This window comes from Emys orbicularis, chromosome 3 (genome assembly GCF_028017835.1).
Source record: "Emys orbicularis isolate rEmyOrb1 chromosome 3, rEmyOrb1.hap1, whole genome shotgun sequence".
NCBI classification, from domain to species: domain Eukaryota; kingdom Metazoa; phylum Chordata; order Testudines; family Emydidae; genus Emys; species Emys orbicularis.
The window spans coordinates 112,069,876-112,095,625 of record NC_088685.1 but is presented as its reverse complement, the minus strand read 5'-3'; the positions used below and the strand labels follow the sequence as shown (position 1 = coordinate 112,095,625).

At 40.0% G+C, this 25,750-nt stretch overlaps 1 protein-coding gene across 1 annotated transcript in view; it reads right to left on the bottom strand.

Moving 5' to 3' along the window:
- The window catches only part of UTRN (utrophin), a 534,032-nt gene that overhangs the window by 421,377 nt on the left and 86,905 nt on the right, over window positions 1-25,750 (bottom strand). Inside the window, exons 8-18 of the mRNA XM_065401441.1 lie at window positions 25,158-25,321; window positions 24,372-24,572; window positions 22,237-22,418; window positions 21,346-21,496; window positions 16,897-17,016; window positions 15,393-15,494; window positions 11,164-11,271; window positions 10,404-10,583; window positions 9,078-9,247; window positions 5,868-5,991; window positions 2,488-2,575 (exon numbers count right to left, since the gene is read on the bottom strand). Coding sequence (XP_065257513.1) covers window positions 2,488-2,575; window positions 5,868-5,991; window positions 9,078-9,247; window positions 10,404-10,583; window positions 11,164-11,271; window positions 15,393-15,494; window positions 16,897-17,016; window positions 21,346-21,496; window positions 22,237-22,418; window positions 24,372-24,572; window positions 25,158-25,321 — 1,590 coding nt within the window. The remainder of the gene's footprint in view (window positions 1-2,487; window positions 2,576-5,867; window positions 5,992-9,077; window positions 9,248-10,403; window positions 10,584-11,163; window positions 11,272-15,392; window positions 15,495-16,896; window positions 17,017-21,345; window positions 21,497-22,236; window positions 22,419-24,371; window positions 24,573-25,157; window positions 25,322-25,750) is intronic.

Below are 25,750 nucleotides of genomic sequence, written 5' to 3'. Positions count from 1 at the left end.
GCTGCTACTCTGAAATCTCTCCCCTTTGTTCTGTTCCACCCCTTTATATATAAGCTTTGTAATGATACCTTACAAGAGACCTTTTGCATGAAGCATATCCCAGTTACGTTATATTCACTTACCATATTTTTCTAAAACTATCCCAGTTCCATTATATTCACTTATTATCATGTTTTTATAAAACCATATAGACTGCACAACGTCACACTCCCCATAACACACTTTTCAAGATCCACAGATCCTATGCATGCCTATCACAAGATGTGGTATACCTCAGTCAGTGCACTAAATGCCCCAACAACTATGTGGATGAAACCAGACAAGCAGTATGCTCTTGAATGAACACACAGGGAAAATGATAAAGACAAAAACATCCTATCACATGTGGATGAACACTTTTCATAAAGTGATCAACCTATTTCTGACCTATTAATCCTCATCCTCAAAGAAACCTACACAACACTTTCAAAAGATGAGCCTGGCAGCTTAAATTCATAGCTCTGCTAGATACTAAAAATCGTGGACCCCTCTTTTTGTCCTGTGACTGCAGAGACATTAATGAGCTACTCAACCTTGAATGGTCCCTTAGAACGTGCGCTAACTACTTATGCTAAACAATCTGTTCCATCTTGCATTTAGCCATGATGCTCCGAGTACCTTTCCTAGACCTGAAGAAGAGCTCTGTGTGGTTTCAAAGCTTGTCTCTCTCACTATCAGAAGTTGATCCAATAAAAGATATAACCCCACCCACCTTGTCTCTATTAATCCTAATTTTGTTTAAAAATTTATTTCACTTTACCATAAACCAACTCAGTGCTGTATTTAAAGAAAAAGGTGTATTCACCCCAATTAATAAGCTGTGATGTGTTTGTGTGTCTTTAAATGAACCATATTATTTCTCTGAACTACCCAGGAGAGGGTTGGACATTGCAGAACACATGGTTTTGGGAAAATCTGGGACTGGGAGTGTGTTGGAGTCACCCTGCAAGTAGCAACCATGGCTAGTGGAAGTTAGAGTAGGAACGTGGACCAGCTGCTGGGGTCAGTGCTGCTGAACCAGGGCTGTCTAGCACACAGACATTCAGGGTGCAACCTGCAGGCTGGTTGCGAACAGCCCAGGTTGGGAGCTACAACAGCAAAGCATTGTGAGACACCTAAGGTACGGGGACAGACAATGACATCCCCTCACTGGTCTGGACTGCACCCCAGAATGTGACACCAGGTAACTGACAAAATTAGAGATTTCACCCCTAGCAGGAAAAGAATCATCTGGCTAGAGACTCCTAGCAAATGAGGACTTTCTGAATGGGAAAAGCCCAACTGTTGGGTAGCCTGGCAGACGTTTTACAAAGTCTATCAGAAAAAATGGTCAACACCAGCGGTGTGCCCCATGACACTTAGTAAGGCATGCAACTCTACACGTGTATGTGAGGTCATGACCTTGTATGTGTGAAGGATCCCATTTTGTAGAACATGTGGCATGAGGTCTCGTGTGTGAGGTCACATGGTGTGGAGGATGCCATCTGGTTCTACAAAATGATGTCCTCCATGAGTGTTCAGGGACAAGACAGAATCATCCTGTGGGCACAGCCAATCTTGGGGCATGCCATGCACGTGTGGCATACACAGACACCACTGTCAACACACTGATGGTGGTATGCATCACCGCTTTGACTAGCTGAGGACACTGATAATCATAACTATGGTACCAGGGTGCAATTGTGGACTAGACCTCAGAGCAACAAACATTCGGTCTCCAGAGTATGTGAAGAGCTGCTTTACAGGAGAATGAGACATGCTTTACTGACAGCATTTCATTGTATTTATTGGAATTATTATCTAGCAATCCTTTGGCATGGCTGAAAGATTCTGTTTTCACTGATGTTAATTGTAAGTTTTCGGAAGTTAGGGTTTTAACAATCAGTCAGTCAGATTACGTCTCAAGCTATGATCATCTCTTTTGCCTTTGTACCATGGGTAGTGACTGTATTACCAAAACTCACTGACAAGAATTTTTACACAGAATCACAAACATGCATAAAGCAGACAAATATTCAAAGATAGATACACTGATATTTGTCCAATTCAAACTTTGCTCTAAAACAGCAGGCCAGTAACATATGAAAGTCTTGAAGACAAATTCTTTGTTTAAGATTCCAAAAGAACAATACGTAATTTTAACGTTGCCTTTTTCAACATCTTCAGATCAATGGAAATAAAACAGAAACCCTAAGAGGAAGTGAATGGACACATGCTACTTTCGAGATGTTTTCAGAGCTGATCTTTCAAAAGTTTGGTTAACATTCACATGCATTGTGTTCATCAACACCAATTAAGACCCATTCAGCTCTCTCTAGAAGATAAGAGTTGAAGAAAGACTTAATCTGGAAAAGTATCTTCAATAAATGCCTCTGCTTCCACTCAGTTAAGTGCTTAAATCACTTGCCTCCACCAAAACAAAATGAAAGAACTTTAAAGATCTCTTACCTTTTCCCATTTGATCCAACAGATTCTGTCCACTTTGGCTCAGATCATCTAACCTCTGGCTTTTCTCCGCCATTTCATTTTCTAGGGCCTGCGAATCAAATCCCAACAAAGAACATTGTTTCAAAGATGGGCATTTCAATTGACACAAACTTTTTCAGTACAGCACATAATACATACTTCTTTACCACTCCCCAGATAATTCAAGATCTCTTGCAGGAGATTCCAGTTGCAAACAGCAACACATCTTTGAGTGTTTGTTAGTCATGTTTGCTTCAGAAACAAATGCCAAGCTGTATTACACAGTAATACTTACTGGTCACAAAAAAAGGTTAATCATAGTATCATGATACCAAAAATAAAAGGTGACCAAAACAGTCTGGTTGGCCAGTGATGATGAGATGTGGAACCTTTCATATATAAATTCCAATTCAAACCTGAAACATGCTGCATGTGACTAACTATTCGGCAGTCATTCAGTGTCCCATGGGAAAGTGACTTTTCAGTTAAATTCGTATTAAAAAAATACAGTAAAAATAACCACCTTCATTGGAAATCTCAGAAGAGAACAATGGGGTGAAGGTAACATCCCACTTACTCAGCAACATGGGCCAGCAAGGGCACACCACACTACACTCTCTGTATTGGCTCCCCATGGAATATTTTGTTCCCTGCATTTAAAGCCAACACAAGCATTTTCTCCCAGTGCTGGTTGCAAGTTGATAAAACACTGCAATTTTATTCCTAGTGTTATTGTAGCACTCTTGGTTTTTTGTTTGATCCATGTTTATTATGTTTAGTCCAAGTCAAATTCAGCTAACGGGTAAAATTTCCTGGCCTTTTATTCTTGAATGCTTGACTCCCATGTTCTTTCCAGTTAATTGTGTGTGCCTTAAAGGGCCTCATTTTGGTCTCCTAAATGTCACTGGCAAACTTTCATAAATTCACAGGAGTAGGATTGGGCCCCAAATTAACAGTAAGTGGAGAGTGTTATCCGCTGAGTAGAGCTAACTGCAGTAATTTACATTGTGAGCTGCAGAAGCTGGCCCTGCAGGTGTATGTAATTCTGTTAAAGAATGCATCGAATCCTGTGAAATCTGAAGCTTCCAATTTGCCTAGAAAGCAGATATTGCAGATGCAAGCTTCTCCAGCTTGCCCTGCCTATGTTTTTAGTTTGTTCTTTTGGGTATGCTCTGATGCTTGCAAGATCAAGGCTCCAGGCATTTTTTTTTTTTCTTCATACTACACTCATCATGAGAAGTGGAAGTGTTAATTCTTTCAAATAACTGAAGTTTCTTTTCCCTCCTACCATTTCCCCACAAAAAACTTTTTAAAAAAATAATTGAGTAATGAGGGAAATCTGAGTCGAATTAACGAGCTTTCAAATGTGGTGTGAAGGCAGTGAGATTCACGGTCATTTTGATGCAAACTTCACTCCCAGAATGTAACAGTGGGCTGGAGGCCTAGAAACCTGTCCTCTGTACTAATGGGTGTATTGCTCCAGTGTGATTGTGTAGAGGGAGATGGTTCCTCAGATAACCTGTGCCAGCCCTGTGGAGAGCCTTGAATACTAACACCCCAACCTTGAATTTAATTTCTTAATCAAAACCGTCAAAATCATTTCCCTTCTCCCTTCCTTTTTATTTGGGGGCCGGGGGGAAATTATTGGTTCAGATTGGCTTCTTTAACTTATTAGTAAATATAGGGCCGTCATTTTGAAACTGGAGTGGCTCCATCTTCCTTCTTAGCTCTTCTCTCCTTTTCATTCCCCAACATATCCATTTTGCTCAGGTCAAGCAGCTCAGATGAATAACCCTTCACATCCTTTACCCACATTTCACTGTTTTGTTTTTTTTTTAATTTTTAAAATCACACACACGCCAGGAACCCCCTGGCTACTCCCTCTTCTGCCATGCATCTACCCCTCCTTCCAGTTCCCCCTCAAAATGCATCTCTTCAAGGAGATTTACAAGCCACAGTCTAAAGTTTAATTAATTTTTTAACTATAAGCCCTCTTGATACATGCCAGTGACCTCATGAACTTATCGTTTGCACACTCATCCTTTTCTCCAACAACTCTTCTCTGTGTTTGTCACCCTCTTCTACTCGTCTTAACACGGGCTCTAAGCCTGCAATTGACAACAGACAGGTGAACTGCTATACTTCCCCGGAACCCTTACTTACTTAAATGGGGCTCCACAGAGGAGCATGCTGTCTGTGTGTTGTAAATTGCAGAACTGGGATCAGACTGTAAACTCTTCTGGGCAAGGACTCTGTTTTGTGAAGAGCCTTGCACATTTATGGAGCTTTATAAATAATAATAATAAATAATAATAATAATAATAATAGCAGCTACAATGTCCTTCTATATAGCCTTAATGTCATCTTTTTGCACTGGAGCCTACTCAGAAGTGAGCCTCCTTCTGGAGACTTAAATATGCACATTAAGATTCCACAAGCAGATTCAAGTACACCTCTACCCCGATATAACGCGACCCGATATAACACGAATTCGGATATAACACGGTAAAGCAGTGCTCCGGAGGGGCGGGGCTGCGCACTCCGGCGGATCAAAGCAAGTTCGATATAACGCGGTTTCACCTATAACATGGTAAGATTTTTTGGCTCCCGAGGACAGCGTTATATCGAGGTAGAGGTGTACTGCTAATATTCCAGCAAGCTTTTGCAAAGACAATGCTTAAAAAAAAAAAAAAAAAAAAATGGTCACAGGATTCACTCCTCCAGTGGCATGAATCCAAGACAGAGTAGGCATAGCTCTCACAGGGTCTTGTCAATTCTACACTGTCTCACAGCTTGGTGACAGTTTTATAGCAACAGTATTGTATAAAGGGTATAATTACAGGGACTCTGACCTATGCTAAGATTCTAAGTAGTAAGATTCCAATTACTTTAGCAATAAAACACTTCAGGATCTTCTGAGGGACAGGGTGGGCTGAGGGTCAATATATGCCTCCAGGGGATTGTGTGTAGAGACTGCCCACAGCTCTATACTTTCCCAAGGTTACTTGAGTGTTTTCAATCGGTCCCCATCTCCAGTTGTCAGCCATTAGGTTAAAATAAGTAGCTAGCTAGAAAACACAATAATCCTCAAGAAATGTACTTCCTATTACTACACTGAAGACGGATATTAGCAAGAAAAGGAAAAAAAAAACCTCCTCCCAGTAAATCAGTAAGCATGACCCAGCAGCCACAATATTGCTTACAGCCAATCAGATAGTTCCACGTTTGTCCAGCATTACAGAGCCATTTAACAATGGAACTTAATCCACAGAAAGCTCTCAGATCAGACTGTACCTCTAGCTGATAGCAAGCGAAAACTGACAAACTATTCACTGGAACATCCTTCCATCTTCTTAGTTTACCTTCAACTTTTCTTTCATGTTTGCAGTCTCTCTCATCTTCTTGTATTCTTTGATTTCTATGGCCTGAATGGCAGCTTTTGATTTCAAAATCCAGTTCAACAGCTCAGCATTTTCAGCATCAAACCTGGTTTAAAAGGTCAGATGATAAAATTTTTCATCACTTTTTTCTCCCCATTCGGTCATTGTGTCTTTTATTAAGTTCCGCACGTTCCTCCATCAACACTGAGAAACCAAGGTGCACACGTGCATTCATGTATTTTCACATTACTGCCCTACCACAAGTGAGTAGCGACAAATCTCACTGCTTACAGACTCTTCATTAAACTGCCACAGTGAAAACCATTTCATTATCATCAACTTCCCTTGCATGAACTTTGATGCAATGGTACCTTTTGTTTTCTCATTTTACAGATAGCTTACAACACATGATTACTATTTCTATTAACATACGGTCCTATAGGATGCATCTTACAATGCTATAAGCATAAGAATAGGTTTCCCTAAAAAAAACAAAATTAAAAATATGAATGATAGACAACTAAGGACTATATTTTTGTTCCAAACTCTGTAAATATATGTAAAAAACACATTAGCTTAAATGAAGAACCAGCTGCTAAAGAATTACATAACAATAACTCAGAGCAGCTGGCAAAGGCATTAGAAATGATCAGCTGATTGAGAAATAGCTTAAAATCAGGCTCTTCGGCTACACTAAGGGCTGGTGTACACAGGAAAGCTAAGCCAGTATCAGCTAAGGTGTGAATTTAAGCCAACATTTTTATACCAGAATAGCTCACCATGAGAGTGGCTTTTTTAGTTTAAACCATTTCCAAAGTGACAAATTAAACAAGAAAAAATAAACAAACACTCTTTAAGGCTATGTATGAGGACTATACCAGTTTAACTATATTGGTTTAAAGTCACACTTATTACTTTCCCATGCAGACAAACCCTAATGCATAACAGCCTGTAATTAACCCAGTGAGAAACTAATTCCAGCAAGTTACTGTTAAGTCAGTCAAACTGTTCGTGGGAGAATTTGCAGGTTTCCTGCCATTGTTCGTTTATTGGCTCAAACTTGTGTTATAGGGAAGTGGCAAAAACAGCAACTGAAAGTTTAACCTGTTTTTTCCAACTCCATTCTCTGATACAGCTTTAACACTAGTAAAGGGAGATGGTAAATTGAGGCAGGATCAATCACTTTCTTAAAATGCAAAAAAAAAAAAAAAATGTTTATACAGCATCATAAACCTCTAATTCAAGAACTGTAAACAGAGAATGATGATATTATGGTTACGGCATCAGACTGGAACTAAGATGCTCTGGGTTCAATCAGACACTGTGCTACAGACTTGTCAGGTGACTTCAGGCAAGTTCCTTTATCTCTCTGTGCTTTAGTTCTCCATCTTTAAAATGGGGATATTTTAAGCTATAAAAGATACAGCTATGTCTTACTACGTGAATGAACAGCATCTAGCACAGTAAAGCCCTGCTCTTGGCTCAGGCCTCTAATATTAATAAAGTACAGAAGCCAAACGGCTGGTCAAATAAATTACTGAATTTTTCAAAATGGAGAGTAAACAGAAAATGGAAAGGGTAAGAAATGCATGCACAGCATTTACTCTGTTCATTTACCTTGACCATAGTTTTAGTTACAATATTTTATAAAGGACACTAAAGTACATTTTGCTTAAAAAAAAACCCCACCACCCAGTGTGTTCCTAGCAATGAGACCTCAATACATTACGGTCTCTGCTATTAAATATATGGGAAGGCTGGGGGCAGACCACCAGTTTTTCTGTACAGATAATTGCAACAATGTATTTTAACACAATTAGAAGTAAATAATTAATATGTTATATATTACTAAATAAAATAAATATTACTTGGCACTTGGATGCTGCTTTTCACCTAAAGATCTAAAAGTGCTTACAAAGGAAATTCTCTCAATTTTTCAATGGCAAAACTGAGGCACAGAGAGGCTGAGCACCACATTTTTCAGCAGTCTTGAGCACCCAGAACTCCATTTGAAGTTAATGGGATCTGCAGGTATTCTGTAGCTCTGAAAACCAGATAGTGAATGACTTCCACAAAAACCACACAGTGAAGCAGTGACAGAGCCACAAACTGAACTCAGGTCTATGAGAAAATGCCACCTTAATAATAATATGGAGATATATAGAATCATAGAATATTAGGGGTAGAAGAGACCTGGAGGTCATCTAGAACAACCACCTGCTCAAATCAGGACAAAACACCAACTAAATCATCCCAGCCAGGGCTCTGTCAAGCTGGGCCTTAAAAACCTCGAACGATGTAGATTCCACCACCTCCCTAGGTAACCCATTCCAGTGCTTCACCACCCTCCTAGTGAAATAGTGTTTCCTAACATGCTCTTTGGAATCCCTCTTCAGGTAGTTGAAGGCTGCTATCAAATCCCCCCTCACTCTTCTCTTCTGCAGATTAATTAACCCCAGTTCCCTCAGCCTCCCCTCCTCCTTCTCAGCTTCTCCTCCCTCCCCCTCAGCCTCTCCTCCACTTTTTGACTGGTGGAAAAATTCAAGATTATTTGTTGCACACCAATTTCCAGAAGATTTTGTGTAACATCTTTAAACCTTTGCACAAGTAGAGGCACAATGCAGAGCACATGTCACTGTCAGAGGAGGGGACCAACCAAGCATAATTGGAGCCCCCAGTTATGTGACAATTAAGAGACACTATGTGAAGAGAACAGATTTTTTTTTTTTTTTTTTTTTTGAAACACTGGCTGTTCTGGGAGCGGCGGGGTAGGGGGATGTCAAAAAATAATAGTTGTGTCAACCTGAAACAAAATTTTTGGCAAATCAAAAAGTTGGGGGGGACGGGAGGACAGATGATTTTTAAAAACCTCAAGATTTTTTAAGACTTAAAAAAATTTAAAGTGAATTTCAAAACTAAGTCATTCTGAATCAAAAATTCAAAACCTGTTTTGTTTTAGTTTTTAAGGTTCCACCTCCCCGACAAACAATTCTACAAGTATGCAAAATGTTTTGGTCAACCCAAACTTGCATTTTTTGTTTAAAAATAAGTTTTGGCTGAAAAAATTTCACCCAGCACTAGAGGTTATAGATATTTCTTACTTGCATTAAGACAATTTCATATATAAAGACTAAGGAAAATAAGTTTAAAATATTATCTAGTGAGTAACAAATACCAATAATATATTCTTACCTTTTTTTGGCTGCAATATCCACAGGTATCTGCCTTTTCTTTGGTGGTGGAGGTGGGGGTAGTTCCTGTCTGGATTGTTTTACCGTTATCTGCTCCTTTACAGAAATCATTTCTGTATCTGTCTTCTGTGAAACTTGGGACACTCCTATATTTCCCACAGACTGTGTTACCTACACAAAACGATTTAGCAAAGAGTTTATTCTTTACGGGACAAATTCTGTGTGCTTTTTTCAATCAATTATATTTACATGTCATTCAAACCCATTTAATAATAAAAACAGCTCCTCACTCATTTAGCCCTTCTCATCTGTAGATCTCAAAGCACTTCAACAAAAAAGAGTTAAGTAACATTATTCTAATTTTTCCAGATGGGGAAACTAAGCATCAAAATTCTCAAATTGACTGAAAGTTTGTAGCAGATTGAGTAAATATAATCAACAAAGCCAATGACAGATTTTCATTCACCAGTAAAAACCAACATTCGGGGGAGGGAAAGGGAGAGAATTGAAGGAGTTGGGTTTTTTTTTTGAAGTATAACAAAACTTTATAAACGCTTATGCTGCCAGTTCATCACAACTAGACTCCAACTATGCAAAAATTGACATGCAATCCAAAGGCCCATTACAGTCAACGGGAATCTATTGACTTTACAGGGCTTTGAACTGGACTCATGGGAGTGCTCTAGACAGTCAAAGTCAAGCACATGATTAAGTCTTTTTCAGAAATGTGGCCTAGCTTACTCAGCACTCCTTACTGAATGGGAGTTTTGTGCAAGTAAGAAATACTAACTAAGCCCTAAATAGCAAGATATGGTGTAAACACACAAGCTTTGCTCTTATTCTTGCATGCCAAAATAAATGTTTATGTCTTTAATTTCAATATATCATGGTAAATCTGTACCATATTGAGAAAAATCACACTGGTCTAAATTCAACCTTGGTATGACTCCATGTACTTATTTATTCTGACTTCTAAAGTATCACCAATTCAGCCAATCTCAGCACCATTACAACAACATTTACAAATTCACATAATCAATAAAATGCCAAGCAATATAAAATAAACTATTTTGCCCACCAGTAAAAGATAAAGATAAATATATTAATAAGGCCCCCCTCTCTCTCATCCTGAGTGGAAGAAATCGGGCCTCACACAGCTGTGTTCAAAAGGTTAACAAATTTGAGTTCTGTCAGACCAAGGGAAGTCCACAGAATTACATCATGGATTAATTTAGGCATAAGTAATTGCATGAACCTTCCTTTACCAAAGCTGGTGCCAAAGGACACATCTCAAGGATTGAAAGACAATTTAATATTGTTTGCTTACCTGATTAGAGAAGTCCTCAAGCTTCTGAACTAAGCTGTCCCACCTCTGAGTTAGTTCCTCCAGATCACTGTCAATTTTCTTTGAAGCCCTTTTATTCCCAAGGAGCTGTGCCACATCCTGACCAACCTCACTTAACTGATCTAGCATTTGACGCTTCATTCCCATATCTTCCTTCAAAATCTGTCATTTAAAACAAAAAAAATCCATTAACTGTTTTCACTTAAAGATCCCAAATACTTCCACACCACTTTCCAGATTTTACTCAAATTTTCTCTTAATTCCATGATCTAGACAAACTGTGTTTTAAAAACACAATTCTTTATCATGCAACAAGAGAGAAAGAATTGTTTTAAAAGAATCAGCCCCAGAATCAGCTATTATATTATAGAGAATTCAAGAATACGTTTACTACAAAATTTAGCATAGATCTTAACTAGCACTGGGAACTATGGAAAGTGTCTTTTACTGACAGTTTTCAGTGAAACAATGGGAACTGTTGACCACAGAGGCAACTAGTCATAATGCAGCACAGAGAACCAGAGTTTGCCACAATAAGTTAAATACTCAAAACAGATGTCATTTTACAAAGAAAGAACTCCATGAAGGACTTTGACAAACATAAGGAGGGAATGTGTGGCCTGATTTTCAAAGATGCCGAATGTTCACAGCTCCTACTGACGTCAAATGAAGTCAGGCCAATAACATATTACTTACTCATGTTTTTTAAATTGACAGGGAAGACCAGGATAGCAATACTCACAGCCAGTTTTCGAACATTCACACTCAGCTCTGTTTGATCTTTGAAGTTCCTTGTTTGGACTTTATTTAAAGCCTCCTCTTTGTCAGTTAACCAAGCTTTCAACAAGCACTGCAGAGGAAAAAGAATACAGCACTTCTGAAACACACGACAGTGTCAAACAACTAATGGCAAATTTCTCCTAACAGGAAGATCTGAAAGATCACACCACCACTGTTCTGCAATCCTTACATGCATCAAACTCCTATTGGCATTAATGGGAGTAGCACACATACAGGGATAAAAGAATACCAGATTAGATATCTGCCAGAAATTCAGCCTAAATTTACAAATTATTATACCAGAGTTAAACGCAGTGAAATATTTAGAATAATCAATTTTCCTTCTCATCACTAGCAGGCCTAGTGCTCCAAAAATCTCTCTCTCAGGACCTGTCAGTGTTTCTAGCCTTGGCAGTTTGTCACAACCAACTTTCAAATCACGACATTCTAATTACCATCCTTGAATCTTTCTCAACTTCAACTGCAACACAGCTTTAGCAGGCAATGCCTCACAAACTGCTAGAGACAGAAACTGACACTGTAAGGATACACTACTGTCAAATAAAACAAATGAGGAGTGGTCTAACTTTTTCATAGTGTGGAGCACATCTTTAAGGAGAAACTGTCTCATGGCTTCTCCACCCATCTCATCTGGAACTGTGAAGACCACTGTCCTTCCTCATTAGTGGTCAAATACCATTGTTGTGGCAACCACAACAATGCCTTATGTGAAAAAAATGTTAGGAATGTATAGTAGCTTCTTTTAATATAATTTAACAGCTGGAAGCAATGAGAAGCTGCCCATGTCCCATCCAACACTCCATGGAGCACAGTTTAAGAACCACAGGGACATAGGGGTTTTTTTGTTTGTTTGAAAGGAGCCCTAGTAGTTCACTGGACATTAGACTATAAAACTGTCACTAGATCCTCAGTCTAGCTGTGCAGTTTTGGCATTGGCCCAGGACTGATTAGCAATTCCTGGACCTAAGACTACTTTAGTTTTCCCTTCCCAAATAACCTGAGTACATAAATGTATAGACAGGAAAATATAAGGATGATGAAAATGCCATAAAGTATGAAAGAACAAGGCCACAACACCACATATTCATTGAAAAAATTAAGCTGACGTTCCAGCCAACACATTTTATATAGCTGAGTTAAGAAACTCTTCAACGTGAATGATTAATCTCTGCTAATTTAGCTGACAATGATAACCCTCCCCAGGAAACTGAAACATTATAATTATTACAGTGCTAAGAAATAAATGGCAATGACTGACTAATTTGTTTCCTGAGTGGTAAGAATTATGCTGACTGGGCAGTTAGGCTTCCAAAAATTCTTTAGGCAGTCATAAAAAGACTGATGCATCTCTGCTCATTCTTCCAGTTGACTGGTGAAATGGCAGAAGTGACAGCAGCTGAATGATCTAAAATATTTTTCTCAATGACAAATATTTTCCTAGAACTTGAAATTAATTCTAACTTCAGAATTTCTAGTTAACTTAGTTTTCCTGGAACATAGAGACTGATCAATTAAGCTTGGTAGTATAGACGATTGATCCTGAGCCAGTACCTCAAACTGAAACAATGGTTGCTTTAAACCATTTAATTATTTTTTCAGTTGAAAGGACATTTCGGTAAAACACTGAAATTTCCACATCATCACACTCACTATATTTTAAATACACAGTAAAAAACCTTCAAGGATTTTTATTTTCAGAGCCACACAGTTCATGTACATTATGTAAAATACGTGCACATGAGGAGACTCCTGTGTAAAACGCACTCATTTCCATTGATTAAGCTGTCCCCATTTCCTGGTTAGCAAGCAGTCCTCCTGAATGCACATCTGATAAGAACTGCACTTGCAGTTCTGCAAGGACCAGAAGCACATAAGCTACTTTGACATGGGAGTAGTTGAGGGCCTGTACCCTGACCTAGAATGGGATTAGTGGCTCCTCTGTTCATCTCCTTGACTCAGATATAATCCTACACTACACAAACTGCCATAACATTTTGCTGTACATTTCTCTGATTATACAAGAATATATGTATGACATTTGAGAGACCAGTTTCTAAAACCTGGTCCACACTAGCAGCAGAGCCATGCTAACTACAACCAGGATTACTGGTAGTCTATAGAAAACATTACTATAACATGGTTCTCAGATGAAAAACCTCAGGCCTGGTATACACTATAGAGGTTAGGTCAACGTAAGGCAGTTTATGTCAACCTAGCTCTGTAAGCATCTACACTAAAGTGTAGTTCCTACCGATGGTTGGATGGTTTGGCAGGCTTACCCTCCCAAAACCCAGGCCACGCCCTCTCCCTCGCTGCCCCACTTCCCCAAAGCTGGTGGGGGCTCAGCTCAGGCCAGTGGCCTGGAGCTTGGGGCTTGGCTCGCCAGCAGCAGGCTCAGGCTGGCCCAGGGTATACCGGTTTGCCTGAGTCCTCTGGCCGGCCAGCAACCCAGGACAGCTGGTGCGGGTGGACCATGGCTCAGCTCGGCTCCTCCAGCCGTAATGGGGGGAGGAGTGGCAGAAGGGGTGTGGCTAGCCTCCCCGAAGGGGGTTTCACGCGCCACCCATGCATACATGGTTAACTAACAAGAAAGGAGAGTCCAATGAACATGGGGTCCAAAGTTGATAAATTATCCTCAACACTCCACAGATATTGATCCTGCAAGATGAGATGCTCAGAACTGCATTGTGATGCAATTACTTTTATATTAAAGTCACTGGGAATGCACACTGATATTATTATGAATAAGGAGTAAGGATTATTTATTTTAATAATGCAAGAAAAATGAAACTGGAATGCAAAAACATGCAACTGATAATTTTATTTTCTACAACACTTCACCTGTGGAACACACTGGCACAATATATTACTAAGGAAAAACAATTAGGATTTTTTAAAGGATTATATACCATATATACTCGTTCATTAGCCCGTTCGTTTATAAGCCGACCCCCCCCACCTATGGTTAGGTAAAAATAGCAAAAACTGTATGACCCTTTCATAAGCCGAACCTATATTTCAGGGGTTGGCAAACTTTGGCTTCCGGCCATCAGGATAAGCAGCTGGCGGGTCGGGACATTTTGTTTACTTGAAGCGTCTGCAGGCATGGAGCTGAGGGGCTCCGTGCCTGCAGACGCTCCAGGTAAACAAAACAACAATGTATTAGATATTCAATTCAATGATTCCATAGAGTTTAAAATCATCAAATTTTGGTGTAGACCCGTTTATAAGCCGACCCCGCTCTTTGATGTGTCACTTTTTTACCAAAAATATTCGGCTTATGAACGAGTATATACGGTATTTTTACAGTTATGAATACCACTACATTGGACAGGATAAAAATGTGCAAGCTCTCATGCCTAGGCTTAAGAAACTTCTTCCTCAGGGGCTTGAATAAAAGGGTCACTATGCTCAGGAACCCAAACCAGAATGACAACAAAATCCAGCTCCACAGGGCTGTTTTCTCCCTGACAGCAGGTAGTCTCTCACAGAAGTCCTTCATCAGAAAAACAAAACAAGAAAAAAAAACAAGCTGCTGCAGGGTTGCCACATAGCCCAAATCCTCCTTTGTATCAAGTGGAGGAAGAAGAGCAACCTGGTCCCTTTCACCAGGCCCCGGTCCAATCCTCTGCATTGGAGATGAAGCTCCACTCATCTCTCACTAGCAACCCCTCTCCACCCTGACTCATTGAAAATCTGAGATACTTAATGGCTTCTCTTTCGTAAGGCACAGCTCTTTCCTCCAATCTTCAACTTCTTATTAGTTCCCAGGCCCCTTTATTTAGTTCTGAAACCTCAGGCAGTTCCTACTACTTGGACTTTTGATCTCAACAGAGCAAAGGCATTTAATTACTTCATGATTCAGCTGCCAACAGGGTATTGCATCCTACCACATCACATTATTGCATAATTGTACATTATAAGGGTTTTAAAGTTTCCTCAGGAGCATGGTAAAGATAGGGTACCGGACAACATTGGTCTGATGCACTACAGTTATTCCTATATTACTTTCATGTACAGGTTGGCAGGTCCCAAGGAGAAGAGATTAATTTTGCATCTTGTGGCAAATAATTTTACAGATGAAAATTTTACAGTTTGACAAATGTTTTTGGTAGTTACAATTGTAATGAGGTAAAATCGGAGTTTTTGGATAGTTGCACAGCTTCCTACCTGCTCTTCCACCAGCTCCTGCCACAGTATCTGAATGTCTTGCAGCTTCATCCAACGTTCCTCAGTCCAATGACAAACTGCTGTCCAACGCTCACCAAGTCTCTACAACAGCAAGAAAAGTTAATGAACATTCACAGTCACTCTGAAATGCATAAAAAGCCAGATATTCAAACACATGATTATTTTCTCTAAATCACTATAACCTCTTTCTAAAATAAAAATTATCCAAATGTAGAATTGCAATTATTGTTTTGCAGAAAGTCAAAGGAGGGAACTTTTAAGAGTCCTCAACAGGTGGCCTAATTCCAATTTGTTTTTGAAAACCCCACACTTTATCATCTCTTGTTTTAAGCTGAGTAGTAGTCTTTTTAATGTAGAACATTTTGGGGGAAATACTTTAAAACTACAAGAAGTTATTTAGGCAGAACATAAAAAGGTCAACTCTTCAAACAGCAATATACTTTACAACCAAATTTCACATGTACATCTCAATCAAAATTATTTATACAAAAGAGAAGGTAAAAAAAGCTCTACTGTAAATCATCCCATTACTTTTGTATAGTTCCACAAATAAAATTGCATTAAGGGTAACATTTTCAAAAAAGTGTCTATGTCTCTTAAGAGTACAAGTCCACCAGGCTATCAATTATCCTCTGTAACTGGATGTGTCCTCCAAAGTGACTTCGGCACTCTTAAAAATGGGAATTAGGACTTTAGAAAATTTGACCTTAAGCAATTTTATTAATTCTTTATGTTATAAGAAACCAAGAGCAATCTCTCAGAGATAATGATTTAATAATAATTTGTTTACAGCTCAAAAATGTGTCCATTTTTAAAATTCCATTAAAACTGATGTGTGTGGTAGTATCTGTATTCAGGCAATGACAAATTAACTTCTTATTTTTGGGCCTGTGAGCCAGGTTTTTCAGCAAACACCTTTCTATACTTCAATTCTAATATTTTATTTCAGAGGAATAAAGCATATGACAACAAATCATAGGTGTCAAAATACACTAGTGACTAAACTTGGAGAAAAATTGTGAATTAAGCTAGTTTACCATTAAGATAAAAATAACAGGAGTACTTGTGGCACCTTAGAGACTAACAAATTTATTAGAGCATAAGCTTTCGTGGGCTACAACCCACTTCTTCGGATGCATATAGAGTGAACCATATATTGAGGAGATATATATACACACACAATGTGTGTACATATATATCTCCTCAATATATGGTTCACTCTATATGCATCCGAAGAAGTGGGTTGTAGCCCACGAAAGCTTATGCTCTAATAAATTTGTTAGTCTCTAAGGTGCCACAAGTACTCCTGTTATTTTTGCGGATACAGACTAACACGGCTGCTACTCTGAAATTTACCATTAAGAGGTACTATATTTACAGCAGCTTCACAATTAACTATCAGATAACAAATGTACGAAAACCAAGCCATCCTACATATAAACTATGTAATGTAGTAAAATAAACAACAGTACAAAACATTTACCTGCAGTTGTTCCTCCAGTACAGCTGTGGCACTCTCACCACTGTTTTCATCGACAATCACCACCATGTGGGTCAGTGAGTTTACCTTAACCTGCTCTATCTCAAGATCATTCTGCAGCCCCTGGAAGAACAAATCAATGGTTACAGAAACTAGATATGGGTAAGATGCCAGCTTTTTGGCCATAGCAGTTAAAACTGTTGCTGTGGCAAAGTGCTAAAGACTCAACAATTAAGCAAATGTTTTATTAAGGGGAGACACATCTATAATGTAACTAAGTACTAGGAAAAGGCAACTAGAAAGTGTAATGAACCTAAAATACATGATTTCAGATGATGGAAGATACCAGGCAATAAGAAAAGTTATATACACCGCTACCTCGATATAACGCGACCCGATATAACACGAATTCGGATATAACGCGGTAAAGCAGTGCTCCGGGGGGGCAGGGCTGAGCACTGCGGTGGATCAAAGCAAGTTCAATATAACGCGGTTTCACCTATAACACGGTAAGATTTTTTGACTCCCGAGGACAGCGTTCTATTATTTAGATTTTACCAGCTTTCTGTTTTCATTTACAAAAAAAAAAAAAAAAAAATGTACTTTGTGCTCTTTAACAAATAAAAAGGGATGTCTGAAAATTCAAATGTTTGGCTCTGAACAGCAAATGACATTCTGAACCTGTAATAATGCATGTAAGAAAGCTAAGGGTTTCTATAAAATGTGTTGCTATACATAATAAAGTACCACATTTCGAGTATAACAGCAGATTAAATTACTTACTATGCACACGTCTTTTAATAGGTTTTGATGGAACAATAATGACAACGAACTATACAGTTTTGATGATATATATTGTACACTATGTTCAGAGACAATACTGACAAAAGACTACACAACAACTACAAAGAACATGCAGGAGAGGAGAGATACTCCTGTTATTTAGCAACATAGAAGTATCTAGGTATTACATAACACTTATCACCAGAGTACCTCTGCCCCAGAAATATAGTTTTACATTTTCTATAGCATCTTTTATCCCAAAGGATCCTTGGACCAGTAGATACAACATCAGAGTAGGACTTGGGAGACCTCGGTTCTATTCCCAGCTCTGCCATTGGCCTGCTGGGTGACCTTGAGCTAGTCACTTCATCTCTCTGTGCCTCACTTACCCAATCTTCAAAATGAGGATATGATACTGTCCTCTGCAACTTACTCTGAGTTCCACTAATGAAGAACACTATTGTGATGGGTTGGATCACAGAAACCCCTTTGGGAGCTGCCACCTGATGTGCCAAGACTACTTCTATCCCTGTTTTCCCCTGCCAGCTCAGGACTCCAGCACCCTGTCTTGTTGAGCCAGACACACCAGTCTGCTCCAACACAGACCCAGGGTCTGAACCACGTGCCCCAAAGCTGCAGGTTTACCTGAAAACAGCTCACAGAAGTGTGCTTGTCTTTAGCACTCAGATGCCCAACTCCCAATGGGGTCCAAACCCAAATAAATTCGTTTTACCCTGTATAAAGCTTGTACAGGGTAAACTCAAATTGTTCGCCCTCTATAGCACTGATAGAGAGATATGCACAGTTGTTTGCTCCCCCAGGTATTAATACATACTCTGAGTTAATTAATAAGTAAAAAGTGATTTTATTAAATACAGAAAGTAGGATTTAAGTGGTTCCAAGTAGTAACAGACAGAACAAGGTAAATCACCAAGCAAAATAAAATAAAATGCGCAAATCTATGTCCAATCAAACTGAATACAGATAATCTCACCCTCAGAGATGCTTCAGTAAGTTTTTCCCTCAGACTGGACACCTTCCAAGCCTGGGCACAATTCTTTCCCCTGGTACAGCTCTTGTTCCAGCTCAGGTGGTAGGTAGGGGATTCTTCATGATGGCTCCTCTCTCCCCCTTTGTTCTGTTCCACCCCTTTTTTTATTTAATTAATATATATATATATATATATATATATATATATATATATATATATATATATATATATATATATAAAAAAAATTTAATTAATATATATATATATATAATTAATTAAATTTATATATATATATAAATTTAAATTAATTAAATTTATATATATATATTTTATATATATATATATAAATAAATAAAATAAATAAATAAATAAATAAATAAATAAAGGGGTGGAACATTTTATATTTCTCGTTTTAGATACAATAGTGCTACATTTATACAAATAGGATGATCACACTCAGTAGATTATAAGCTTTGTAATGATACCTTACAAGAGACCTTTTGCATGAAGCATATCCCAGTTACATTATATTCACTTATCATATTTTTATAAAACCATATAGACTGCACGTCACAACTATAAGAGCTACGCATTATTATTCAAAATCTATATACCTCAAGCCCCACTGAAATGTAGCCCCTGCTCAAGATGGAGGAAGGAAACGAACACTGCACTCAACTCACAAAACTGTGAGGGGAGGGGAAATTTTGACCAATGAGTCAAGGGCAAAGCCTACTCTTGTGGCAGTCTGTATAGGATCTCTAATGCCCTTTTCACTTAAGATACGTACCTTACTGGGAAATGGGAAGGTGGTCAATAAGCTGCCGCCACATCAGAATGAATGTTCTTTTTAACACTTACCACAGAATTCTGTAAGAGTGATGAGCATCCAAAAGCCCTCTCCCCTCTAAAAGCACCTGGGGCAGAAGGCAAGACTCAGATCCAGAAACTTGGCTGAGAGCCACACCACTACAGGAGTGCTATGCAAATAAAAGAGCAATTTCTTCTTGGCTTAGTGGTTTGTTGTTGGTTTGTTTTTGGTTTTGGTTTTTTTTGGGGGGGGGGGGGACGTGGGGGGGAGGTTGTTTATTTTGTAAGTGGCAAGAGGTACAGTGCACTTGAGCGCACTCTTCTCTTCATTATGGGTAAATTATTTGTTATTTTTCAGCCCCTCCCCTACATGGGCAACTTAATGAAGAATTTTTTATGCAGCAAACAAGGCAAGATATGCATGTGACGGTCCCGTCCCCCCCCATAAGGCTTTATGGAGTAGGCTTATGAATGTGTATATGACATAACTAGAATATGTTTTATGCTACATATGCTATGTCATCTCTGTAAAGGTTATGATCTACTGAATCTATTAATCCTATTTGTATGCATGTATCATTTTTGTACTTGAAGTCAGGAATATTGGAATATTGAAAAAGGAATGTGCAAATTAAATGCCCAATCAAGAACCACGTAAGCCAACAATGAACTGGAAGACACCAATCCACATTGGAGTTTTCCCAGAAATGTGGCTTGGCTGGTAAAAACTGAGTCATGCATGGTCATGTGGCTAGCCCATGTGACTCCAAAACTCCATCTTGGAGCTGGACTTTGCATAGGAGAGGGGAGGGGAGGGGGTCTCCACCCACAAGAGAAAGTTTATTTAAACCCCTGGGAGACCCCTCCATTTTGTCTTCAGCTGGCTAAAGGGACAGCCTCTCCACCCCCAAGGACACCTGAAAGAAACTGAAACAAAGGACAGTAACTACAGTGGGTGAGAGTGATTGCTGGACCCAGACTAGCAGGAGACTAGTCTGTAAAAGGAAGCTTACTGGAACTGGTGAGGTTTTATCTGTATTCAGTTTTATTACTGTAGTAAGCTTAGATTCGCGTGTTTTATTTTATTTTACTTGATAATTCACTTTGTTCTGTCTGTTACTACTTGGAACCACTTAAATCCTACTTTCTGTATTTAATAAAATCACTTTTTACTTATTAATTAACCCAGAGTATGCATTAATACCTGGAAGGGGGGGGGGGGGATAAACAGCTGTGCATATCTCTCTATTAGTGTTATAGAGGGCGAACAATTTGAGTTTACCCGGCATAAGCTTTATACAGGGTAAAATGGATTTATTTGGGTTCAGACCCCACTGGGAGTTGGGCATCTGAGTGTTAAAGATAAGAACACTTCTGTAAACTGCTTTCAGGTTAAGTCTGCAGCTTTGGGGCACGTGGTTCAGACCCTGGGTCTGTGTTGGAGCAGACTGGTGTGTCTGACTCAACAAGACAGGGTGCTGGAGTCTTAAGCTGCCAGGGCAGGAAAGCAGGGGCAGTAGTAGTCTTGGCACATCAGTTGGCAGTTCCCAATGCGATCCAACCTGTCACAATGCAACTTCCACTAAAGGTGCTTTACTCAGTTAGTAAACAAAGTGCTTTCAAAACTGTCCAGTCTCTTAGTTTCCATTACTATCCCCTGCCACATCAAAATTATCAAGCATGTCCTCTCAGTGTACAACCAGATCTGAATCTTGCCTAAGAAAAAAAAAATGAAAGAAAGAAAAAAGAGGACCGTGACGTGGCTGCCACAACTGAGTTTCTCCATTGTAGCAGTCACTAAGTTATTAGAGCGTCTGAGTATTTTTTCCCATATCATGTGTATTACGGAACAGGCAAAAGGCATTTACTTTATGTACTTCCATCTGTTTTTGAAGTGACTCTAAATCTTCAGCTAAGGCCTGAGATTCCATCTTTTGAATGCGCTCTTCTGTGACAGTCAGCCAGTCAGACAACTGCTGCAATTGCTTCTTCTGCAGTTCCATCAACACATCATGCAGGCTGCACATCGGAAAACACAAAAGCAGAATAATTCCAGAAAGGCTTTTGCAAGTAAAAAGCATAAGATCTAGTTATAAATAAGAGGAAAGCCATATAGCCATATCTAAGCCATTTATGGTCTAAATAAATTGTTCAGCATTTAATTCTAAACTAAAGAAAACAGTTAAATATCTGTTTACTCCTCAAAAGTTAGTGAAATATGCCACCAGCATACATAGAAATACGCTCACAATTTCTAACAGCTTAATTGTTTCTTGCATCAGATGTTCCTTCTTAACAACAACAATGTCAAGAGCAGCAATGAAATGCAGTTTCTCCCTTAATGACTGTAATAAAACATAGCAGGAAAAAATCCTTCAGATAGTCCTTTGTATTATATAAATACCACTCTTTACAATGATTGAAGGCTTTTATTTGTTTAAGAACTTAAATTATTACAACAATTTTAAGACTATTTGCTGCTAGGAGAAGCAGTACACTGCATTTTCAGTCTGGCACCTTCTATATTATATACATATAAATATTTGCATTAAAGTAGCCAAGAACACAGATTTTTTTCCCCCTCCTTCTTGCTTTGCTCCAGATGGGTTACTGAGCCACAAACAGGATGGATTTAATGCTACAAAATGACAAGTTCATTCTGAAAAATCTGATATTAGGCCTCAAAATCAGGCTAAAGACACACAGATTTCCATTAACTAGTTCTCCAGCTATACAAGAAGTTTTAGAGCACAACTCACCGAGCTTGCCTGTCCATGCTGTCCACTCTGAGAGCTTCCCATCGAGAGTTTAGCAGTTTCATTTGTTCCTGGATCTCATTCTCCTCTTCCTCTGATAGATTGCCCTGTGCTATCAATTGGTTCCCAGCCTGCAGTACACTACCCACACTACTCTGGTGCGCAGTCAGCTCCATCATAAAAGCCTGGAAAAGGTACAACGAACCATCTTGATTTGTGAGCTGCCATCAGGAGTTTATGAATTTGTAACAGTCTTAGTAAACTGATAACGTTCAAACCACAGTGCTGCAGAATAAAGCTGGCATCATCAAAAGCACAAGCACAGCAGACTTTAACCCAGGGGTCTCAAACTCAAATGACCACGAGGGCCACATGAGGGTTAGTTCATTGGCTCGAGGGCCGCATCACTGACATACACCCCCTCGCTGCCCCCGGCCCTGCCCCCACTCCACCCCTTCCATGAGGCTCCGCCTCTTCCCACCCCTTCCCTGCCCCCATTCAACCCCTTCCCTGAACTCCCCACCCCAACTCTGCCCCCTCCCTGCCCCCAGAGGGTGCATAAGGGGTCTGGTGGGGGCTCAGGGCAGGGAGATGAGGTAGGGCAGGGAGTTGAGGTGCAGCAGGGGGCTCAGGGCAGGGGGTTGGGGTGCAGGCAGGGGGCTCAGGGCAGGGGATTGAGGTGCAGAAGGAGTGTGGGATGCAGCAGGGGGGTCAGGGCAGGGGGTTGGGGTGTGGGGTACAGCAGGGGGCTCAGGACAGGGGGTTGGGGTGCAGGCAGGGGGCTCAGGGCAGGGAGTTGGGGGGTGGGGTGCAGGAGGGCTTCAGGCTCCAGCGTGACAGTGGTGCACACCGGGGCCAGGGCCGGCAGCCGGCCCCGCTCTGGGAAATAGCTGGAACCATGTCCCTGCGGCCCCTGGGGGAGGGGGACGCAGGACTCTGCACGCTGCTTGCCACTCCTCCAGGTACCTCCCCCGAAGCTCCGATTGGCTGCGGTTCCCCGTTCCCGGTCAATGGGAGCTGGGGGGGGGGGGCGGGGGGGCGCGTGCCTGGAAGCCAGGGCAACACACGGACGGAGCCCTCTGCTTCCTCCCCCCCTCTCGGCCGCAGGGACGTGATGCCAGCCGGCGCGGGGCTCGAGGGGGACAATCCCGCAAGTGTAGATTGCCCACCCCTGGCCTGGAGGGTGGGCGCCGGCCGCTCGGCGGGCCGCAGGAAATAGCCCCGTGGGCCGCATGCGGCCCGCGTGTTTGAGACCCCTGCTTTAACCCATTGGTCTCTACATCAGAAAATTTCAAAGGAACTGTAAGTATTTGTTTCGGTAAAACAAAAGAGGTGGTAAGGAATAAAAATAGACCTTTCCTAAGAGAAGAGGTTGCTGGTTAGGAGACAACCCTTACAAATAAGTGCACTAAAAAACATAAATTGGAAACACTGAAAACCAAAAACAAAAACATACTGCAAAGAAAGCAGATATGTTTTCAACTATGGAAATAAAAATTATTTGTTTTTTTTAACAAAAAGTCCAAAAATGTGCACATGGGAGGGGTCTTTTCTCTTCTCTACCTATGGTCATACAGCTCTTACACATGGAGAAGAGCAACTATTGTGAAGGTAGCTCTATTTTCTGATTAGATGTGATTGTATATTTTACATTAATCTGTCTTTCTGTCAAAGTATCGAACAGAATTTTTCCAACTCTAGCACCTACAGCTTTTAGCAACATTACACTTACAACCAGAAACCTCCCACTAATAAATTGGCAAACAACAGGACCAGCTCCTCCACTGGTGTACATCAGCATAGCACCATTGGATCTGGCCCATAAAGTCTATAAAATTCCCATCAAACAATGTAGAAGTTAAGGAATGAGGACAAATTGTGCACTAACAGTAACATTCTAATAATCAATTATTTCTCTTATTAAAAAAACAAAACAAAAAACCCCAAATGGTTAAAACTCAAAATCTAATGTGCAAAACGAAGCATGATGCAAACGTCACAAGCCTTAAAATATCCTACAAACTTTCAGTATACATTTAGCAAAAGCAACACAAATGAAACAGAATGATGTTTTTATAGTATCAAGAACTAACAATTTTAAGAACAGGCTGGAAAAAGATCTGCCAACACAAACTTACTTCATGGGTAGCAAACTGCTCCTTGACTTCTTCAACATCACCAGATATGTTATCCTGCTGATATGTATCTTCAGCTGAAAGCAACCACGTGAGGACCTCTTCCAGAGCTTCTTGGTAGCTGTCCAAATCCATATCCACCTCAGTCACAGTGCTAGGGGTTTCTGCTCTAGAACCTTCATGCTCCTCTTCAGGTGTTGCACTCTACATAGCAAAGAGGAACGTAACATTTCTTAGAAACGCAGAGATGTTATTTCCGTAATTGGCACCAAACAGATTGTTTAAGATCCCTTGAGTACTTCAGTGATGTGACAATGTGTCTGTTATGCCAACTTTTAACATATTAAAATATGATAGTTGGTTATTTTGTAGACTAGAGGGGACAACTGTCAGATCTGATTATTTTCCTTCCTTCCTCCCCTCCCCCCTGGCAAATATAGAATCTAGAGGTCATTGCTAAGAAATAAAATCACCCTCAGTAGTGTTTATTAAATGAAGTCAGCAGGTGACGCTGAAGTAGAGCGGAGGAGTACCACAGAAGAACAAAAACTCTCCCAACGCAAATTCAATTCAGGATCAGGAGCCAGCCTGTCCAGCACACCAAGATGAATGAGAAAGATGGGCAGAAGCAGGAAGCTTAAAGAGTCTGAAACCAGGAAGAGGATTGTCAGGGTGTGATTTTAGTATCCTCCCATGGATTTTGCAGGGGGTGGGGAGGGCTACCAGTATACTTAAACAGGTGAAAATTATAGCCAAGAGGCTTCCAAACCTGGATGGACAGAAACGTACTTGTTGTACATTAAACGCTCCTTCTTCACATTCCTTTTTGTATCTCCTTGGAAGAGTCTCCACCTCGCGGATGTCTTCCATGGTGACTTGTTGAGGAAGGACTTCAAACAAAGAGGTCAAATACATGATGATAGATTTCTTGTCAGGCAGCTGTACAGCAACATCTACACAGGAAATTTAAAAGAAATGAAGTTTGAGATTGCTTTTCTAGAAAACCTCCTAGATAGCTACAGTGTGGTCTGTATACCAGAAAGGGTCAGGGGTCTCAAATATTATCAAAAAGTTTTATGCCAAAAGGTCAGGCCTTCCTTCCCCAATGCATCTGGAATGGTTAATAGATCAGAGCAGCACCAGCAATGGAAAATGCAAATAATTAATAATAATGGAACAACCCCCTTTACTTCTTGGAATGCTAGAATATTTTTGGTAAGAGGTTGGAGAGATTCTGCCCCAACTTTTAACTTCATGTTTTAAAGCTGATCCCTAACTTTTCAGAGCAAAGAGGCTCCTGAAATCAAGGATTTTAGTTTGGAAAGTCTTGGGAAACTCAGTGTTTACAAAAGCTGAGCAGAGAACAAAAACGGAAAGTCCAC